The 7,820-nt window shown below is 39.8% G+C and overlaps 1 protein-coding gene across 1 annotated transcript; it reads left to right on the forward strand.

The window, feature by feature from the left end:
- Positions 1-359: 359 nt before the first annotated feature.
- Positions 360-7,047, forward strand: LOC146769586 (uncharacterized). Its single transcript, XM_085640495.1, has 3 exons — positions 360-494; positions 758-812; positions 1,342-7,047. Exon 3 carries the CDS (start codon positions 2,487-2,489, stop codon positions 4,356-4,358), a length of 1,872 nt encoding a protein of 623 aa, XP_085496621.1. The 5' UTR covers positions 360-494; positions 758-812; positions 1,342-2,486; the 3' UTR covers positions 4,359-7,047.
- Positions 7,048-7,820: the final 773 nt, after the last annotated feature.

Consider the following 7,820-nt stretch of genomic DNA (forward strand, 5'->3'; position numbering starts at 1 on the left):
TCCCTTGATTGATGGACAAAAATCCTTTAGACATCGGACTGCTCTTGTTATGTTTTTACTAGATGTGGCCATCCTCCTTAAGAAACTCACACACAAAATACTTTTAAAACAACACTTTGTCTTGAACGATTTTTAATCTTGTTCCCTGCCACTTATTCTTTGAAATTGCACCTCATCTTCCTTTATTTCTTATATGATCGCTTTTTAGAATTGTTTTGTGTAAAGATTTTAAATAATCTAACAATAAACGTGTGTGTGTGTGTGTGTGTATATATATATATATATATCTCAGTTTATTTATCTCTCACCAACCTCAATATTTGACTTCCTCTGTACACTGTTCTTGTTGCTGTCAGACTTCTGATAAGTACCCGATGGAGCTGCATTCCTCCTGGAACATGTTTGGCGCCTAGTGCAGGTCATGTTCCTTATCAGCTCAGGATCCACTGGGACGTGAGCACTTGCCTCCTGTTTTGCCCAGATGTTCCTTTACAGTAGGTGCATTTGTCTCCTCCTCTACACCACGTGATACTATCCTCACTCTGTATATTCTTTCTGCGTCTTTTCTCTCTGGATCTGACTTCCACTTCTTTACGTCCTCCCATCCAGCCCTTTTCTGTCTACTCTGCCCCTTCAGGGGTCGTGTTGAGAGTGGAAGATATTCATTTTTTTTTCTCTTTCCTCTGCTTGTTTTGTGTTTGTTTTTGCTTGTCCTTTTTTGGTTTCCTTTACCGTTGTGATGTTTTTCCTTTGTCAGGTGTTGCAGTGCCCGGGTCCTGTCAGAGGAGTGTGAGTTCCAGGCCACAAAGTAGGTCCGTATGATTCCCAAAATTTGAAATGGTGAATTACACTGAGCTAACTGGACACTGTCTCAGTCTATGGTGGCATTTGAAGCAGCAGTGATTACAACAGGCCAATACCTTTGTTCAATAAAATGTCCTTCTCTAGATCACTGGAAAAAGGAATCGATCAACACTCCAAGTGTGCAGGGGAGTAAATGGCATCTGATAATTCATTATCAAGTATTACAAATATGATGCCAGCCGTTGCCCCATAAAGTGTAAATTGATGGTGCTGGCTGCTTCTGAGAATCTGTCACCATGTGTGTGTAACTTGTGTTTCTTATTTTAAATATTCACTTCTTTGCTCTCACATCCTTGAGTTCCAGTGGTTCCAAGCTCCCTTTCTACACAGTGTCCCAGAGCTGATTCACCGCTATCAGAAATGCAACTCTTAACTGATTTCCTCTCTTGTTTCTGTTAATACTTTTTTCTGCAAAGTATAAAGTCGCAATTATTTTTTATTTGTGTTCATTTACAATCTCTATCTCCATTTTTACAGGTGACTGAAGCATCAATAGAAAAAAGAAGGTTTTAATTTAGTGAAACACAATGAAAAGGATTATTTTAAGGAAAGTTAAAACCTTCTCGAGCTCTAGAGGAGAAACATATTCTATGTGCCAGGAATGGTGATGAATTTGGAATGGAAGAAACTGCTGAATGTGGAAGTTTTCAAATATTTAAAGAAAAATGACGATAAATGTTTACGAAAACCCAGTTACTGAGATTGAGGAGTCTCTGAACTATGAATGGAACTCAGAGGTGAATTGAAACTCTGCATCTACTAATTGTAAAAATATTTTCGCGTAAAAGAAACATCTCAAGATTGGTTGAACAAAGGACATTGGCAACAAATGATACCACACAGTGCATTGAGAATAATCTGTGTTGTAAATTCTGTCTGATGGATTATGAGAAATGCCCTGGAGACCCAAACCTCTCTAAAAAAATCAGTATTCGTGCACGTGATGTGACAGAATTGTCAGAAAGACTAATAACTACGGTTTAAAAGAGCAAACGTTTGTCTAGAGAAGACGTAAAAAAAACTAATTGTAAATGCTCTTTCTCATTACAGCAAAGGTTTATTATTTCCAATATCAAAACATTATCCCCACCAACTCTGTCTCTTGGGTTGATCAGAGTAGTTTTAAAGTGGCTCAGACTGCCAAAGTCGATCATGTACCTGCCTTAGCCTTAGAGCAACAAAGCATGTCCTGGCAGAAAGTTTAAAAGGGGGCGGTGCTATGTATTGCTAATTCATAAAGCCACTCTGGCATGCCCTAATCACCTGTCATTACTTGTACAAACAAATATACTTAAACTTAACCCAAAATACCTTATCAGGGCTTTTAAGACTCCTGAATCAAATAAACTGGAGTCACAAAATGAGTTAATTCAACTGGAGAGAACTCACCTGGGCACAACTTGGAGAAAATGAAACCATCTTAATAAATACAAGGGGCTCCTCAGTGAAAGTTTATAAATCAGGTTAGACAGGCTGCCTTTTACAGGCGGAAAATAATCTCCAGATAAAAGCAAAATTAGTTAAATACAAATATTAAGAAGAGCATCTGCAGTTTATTTTAGAAGTTAATGCGGAGTATAACCTAAACGAATACTGACTCTGGAATCAGATTCAGTCTTACCATGGCTGGTATCCAGGAGCTAATGCAACATGAAGATTCACATAACTCGAAAAGGAGTAATGGATGTGATAACAGCTTTAGTTCTCAATCCAACCCTGCTAAACACGAGAGAACTGACATTGGACAAAAACATCATCAGTGTCCTGAATCCCAGAAAGGCTTCACTCCCAAATCCTCTCTCATGCAACATGTGCCAATCCACACTGGGTACAAACCTTATCAGTGCTCAGAATGCCAGAAAGGTTTTCATTACCAAACTTCTCTCATTTTACATGTGAGACGCCATACTGGGGAAAGACCTTATCAATGCAATGAATGCCAGAAAAGCTTCATTCAGAGAGCATGTTTAATTCAACATGAGAGAATCCATACTGGACACAAACGGCTTCAGTGCTCTGAATGCCAGAAAAGCTTCCAATCAAAATTTAGTCTCACTAATCATAAGAGAACTCACACTGGACAAAGGTCGTATAAGTGCTCTGGATGTCAAGAAACCTTCAAGTATAACTGGCTTCTAACAGTGCATGAGAGAAACCACACAGGGCAAAAGCCTTATCAGTGCTCAGAGTGCCAAAAAAGCTTTGTTTGTAAGTACAAGCTCGTTCGGCATGAGGGAATCCACACTGGACTAAAACCTTATCAGTGCACTGAATGCCAGAAAAGCTTCAGTCAGAAAGGCCATCTCATTCAACATGAGAGAACACACACTGGGCTAAAACCTTATCAGTGTACTGAATGCCAGAAAAGCTTCAATCTGAAAGGTAATCTCACTAAACATAAGCTAACACACACTGGGTACAAACCTTATCAGTGCTCAAAGTGCCAAAAAAGCTTTGGTTGTAAGGTCTATCTCATTCAACACCAGAGAACACATACTGGGCAAAAACCTTATCAGTGCACTGAATGCCAGAAAACCTTCAGCCAGAAAGGCCATCTCATTCAACATGAGAGAACACACACAAGGCTAAAACCTTATCAGTGCACTGAATGCCAGAAAACCTTCAGTCAGAAAGGTGCTCTTGCTGCGCATAAGATAGCACACACTGGGTACAAACTTTATCAGTGCTCACAGTGCAAAAAAAGCTTCAGTCGTAAGGACAGTCTCATTATACATGAGAGAATCCACACTGGGCTAAAACCATATCAGTGCACTGAATGCCAGAAAAGTTTCAGTAGTAATAGTAATCTCACTCAACATAAAATGACACACACTGGGTACAAACCTTATCAGTGCTCAGAGTGCCAAAAAAGCTTCAGTTCTAAATTCTATCTCATTAAACATGAGGAAATCCACACCGGTCAAAAACCTTATCAGTGCTCAGAATGCCAGAAAAGCTTCATCTTGAAATCTAGTCTTGCTCAACATGAGAGAACTCACACTGGTGAAAGACCTTATCAGTGCTCTGAATGCCAGAAAAGCTTCAGTAGTAATAGTTATCTCACTCAACATGAGAGAACTCACACTGGGTACAAACCTTATCAGTGCTCAGAGTGCCAAAAAAGCTTCAATTCGAAGCTCTATCTCATTAAACACAAGGAAATCCACACTGGTCAAAAACCTTATCAGTGCTCTGAATGCCAGAAAAGCTTTGTCTGGAAATCTTATCTTGCTCAACATGAGAGAACTCACACTGGTGAAAAACCTTATCAGTGCTCTGAATGCCAGAAAAGTTTCAGTCAGAAAGGTACTCTCATTCAACATGAGAGAACTCACACTGGACAAAAACATTATCAGTGCTCTGAATGCCAGAAAAGCTTCAGCTTTAGTTCTAGTCTTACTCGACACAAGAGAACTCACACTAGACAAAACCTTGTTATTGCTGTAAATGCCTGGGAAGTGTCAGCTGGAGATTCAATACGATTGAACATATGAGAAACCACAATGAGAAAGAAAATGATCAGTGCCCTAAATGTGACAAAAACTTCAGTTATAAATGCAACCCATGTACATGAGAGTCAGTGTGGGAGAGTATAAGGTGCTCCGTGTCAACCCTGGAGAGGAGGTTTCAGTATCGCAGAACATTCACGTGAAGAGGCCACAAAGACATCGATCCATTGATTGTCCGAACTGTCTACTGAGAAAAGGACACAGTTAGGGATGGAAATGCTTTAATTAACCTTATTGACTATTTGTGGCCTCATTCCATTCAGAATATTTTGCTCCCTCTGTGTTAACAAGCCATGGCATCAACCTGCAAGGTCAAGTAGATCCTGAACTTTGAGGCCACGCCCCTATAATTGGGAATGCAGGTAACCTCGAACTGTTTGCAGCCTCAATGAGCCTCACCAGGGAACTGCAGCAGGAGTCCCTTTGTCGTAGGTCTCCATGGGACCAACATCAGTTCATGTCTGTACCACATAGCGGTGAACAATGAGAATCTGAAGATGATGGAAGGACTGGTCGTTTATCTCAGCAACATCCCATCACATCTTTCTCTAGTCTTTGTGCAACTACAGACAGGGCCAACCCTATGCAAACCTTTCTTGACCCCACCATAAATAGTCCTAAACACCTCTGTTCTGAGGAGACACAGCCTCGTATTGCAAAGATCCACGCGAGTAACCTCTTATCATTTCTTTTTTGCTACAAATGGAACCTGCTTCCCATCTGCTGGGAACAGTGTCACGAGCTTTACAATCACATGAGATACATCCAAGAGAGTCTCACAGGTAATCAGGCCTATTCATCAACAATAGGACTAAAGCACTACAAAATGCGATTCACAAACCTACGTGCGGACGTACCGCCTCTCTCATCTTTTTCTGGTTGGAGTTGTCTGCCTTGACTGCCCAGTTTCCACACTTTAGTATACCTTTTAGTAGTAAGTGTTAGAGGGACAGTGGGGAGTGGCTGTAAAATGGAAAATACTTATGAATGAAGGTGCAAGGCTAAGGGAGGAGTTTAGGGAAGGACAAGCACTCACCCACAAAGGAATAAGCCCATTTCTATTGACAAGACACAGTTCTACAGTAACTACAGCCATAATGTACCTAAAACAGTCTTAAATGTACTCCAAATCACACAAAGCCATCTGCTGGAACTGCAATACCCTCCCTAAATATTAATAGAGTTAAGGCCCTCAAATATAATCCCCTAGGAAATAATATTAAATGTAATACTGTAAACTAGTTAAAAATATGAATAAATGTTATTTAATGGCATAAAATATCTAAAAAGAACACATTTTATTATTTTAAGATGTTTTTAATTTAAGCACTAATATAACATTCAATTTTAGTAAAGTATAATTTATCTTTTTTGTCCTCATTCCACAGTTAGTCACTGTCCAACTCTAGTTACCCTAGTCGATGGCCTCAGATACTCCTTACTCTAGGTGCGACTGCATGTCTTGCTGAATGGTATTATACACTAGACGGTCCGGCCTCAACTCAGCAAAGTTATGGTGTAATCATTGGACTAATAGGATTAGTTTGTCAGGTTACAAAAGGGGACCTATGCCTTCCAACTTCTTTATTGTTACACGCTAGGTCTAGTTGACTCACACGCCTTACTGTCTTAATCCAGTCTAGTTCAGATGGCAGAACCAGAGAAATTCAGGGTTTAGAAATGTATTTTATGGCAAGTAAATTACAACAGGTTCTTGTGGTGCTCTTTCAGGTTATTCAATGTCAAGTGTACCCCAAAGGATATCAGAGTGTCTTACCTTGACTTCACAGCCCGTGAGTTCCTCTACATAGACACCTACTTTATTCCAGCAAAGGACAATTCAGGAAGATTTGCTTGTTGTCTGCTCCCGTCATACCGCACCTCTTCCAACCTGGGGCCACTTGGGAGCACTTAGCCAGTCTCTGGGGCATCCAATAGGCCCTGTGGAGAGTGAAGAGATGGTTTTGCTTCAGCAGTGCAGACTTTACTGTTTTATCAAGAAAACTTTGAGATACTTCCAGAGGTCTTCCATAGCCAGCCGCCACAGGTCTTTCTCCCATATCCGGTGTGGGTCTATATTCTTCTTGCCCCCTGCCACCACCATGTCCCAGTATGACAAAGATGCTTCCTTTTTAATCCATTTATCCTCATTTTAAGAGGGTTTTGTGTTCCCACTGCTCTATTTTTGCTACTCCCTGAACTGACCACCATGAACAAAGCTGCAGATATTTCAACTTGGAGATTTCCCTTCCTGTTAACAACTGGAGGGCCTACCTTGCAATAAGGGTGTCACTCGACCTCGGATCCCCCCCATGTGCTAAAGTTTACAGTTTGTATTGGGAAACTGAGTTTATCCCTCAACCACACAGGAGTCCCAAATGTGAGCTGAGTCTGTATAGCAGTGGATCCCTTTTGTCTTCCTTAAGTGCTGCCAAAGGGACTTTTCAGCCTTACTTGCTTAAAAAATGTTGAATCTCTTAATTATATAAAAAAATTCCCAGGAATCAGGTATCTCAACATAGCAGAATACATTTGAAAAGTTTATTAAACTTTAAAAAATGAAACCTTTCAATGTTAAATATTAATGTAAATTAGTTTTATATGCTTTAAATGTAAAAAAAAATGTTACAACACTTGTAACTTGTATTTTAATAAAATATTTAATGAATTTTAATGTGTTCAAAATGTTTTTTAAGATCTGTTTAAACAAATCCCACTTAGAAATGAAATTGTTGAATTTATTTGTTATATCACTGAATTGCCTTACACATATCTGTCCAGAGAGGACACTGCCTTACAAAAAGTTCTGTATAGACTTATTTGAAAATTATTTTTTAAATTGTTACAGTATTTTTTTAATTAATAGGTTAAAATTATTGTAATTTACATCTATTTCCTATGGGGTTCTATTTTTAAGTCTCTGCTACAATTCTTTTGTAAGGGAGGGTTTTGGCTATGTGTCGTGTTTCACTTTCTATTGCTCCACTTTGGCTGTAGGAAGTTACAATTGTAAATGTTGCCCCACCTCAGTTTAATGGCATGGAGACACGCAGGTCTACACTTTTGAGTAACTTTACACTCGTATTGATGAATAGCTAAAAGTAGCACAGTTACTCTAAGAGCGTCCTAGCATGTGTAGAGTACTCGCAGGTGTAAGATACCTTTGTGAACAGCCCTTGAGGTGTCCATCTCGACCGGAGTGTTTCATTTTTGTAGTAAACCTAAAGTGGACGCGGGCACTTGGGCTGTTATTGTGAATGGGAAGATCCTGCGCGAACACCAGGGCACTCGTCCGATGTGTTTGTTTGACTGAGGAGTGACAACGAATATCTTGATGTAATTTTCCTGGACTTGCTACATCTCTCGCCTCCTGAGGGCCTCTTGTAGCAGCGATGTGTCATTGTAGTAGTAGGATCAGGTATGTTCTCCATGTTCAGCATGTTATCA

This window comes from Triturus cristatus, unplaced genomic scaffold, assembly GCF_964204655.1.
Source record: "Triturus cristatus unplaced genomic scaffold, aTriCri1.1 SCAFFOLD_714, whole genome shotgun sequence".
NCBI lineage: Eukaryota > Metazoa > Chordata > Amphibia > Caudata > Salamandridae > Triturus > Triturus cristatus.

Bases quoted from the DNA above. Each gene is read 5' to 3' on its own strand.
- LOC146769586 (XM_085640495.1), top strand. From the start codon at position 2,487: ATGGCTGGTATCCAGGAGCTAATGCAACATGAAGATTCACATAACTCG.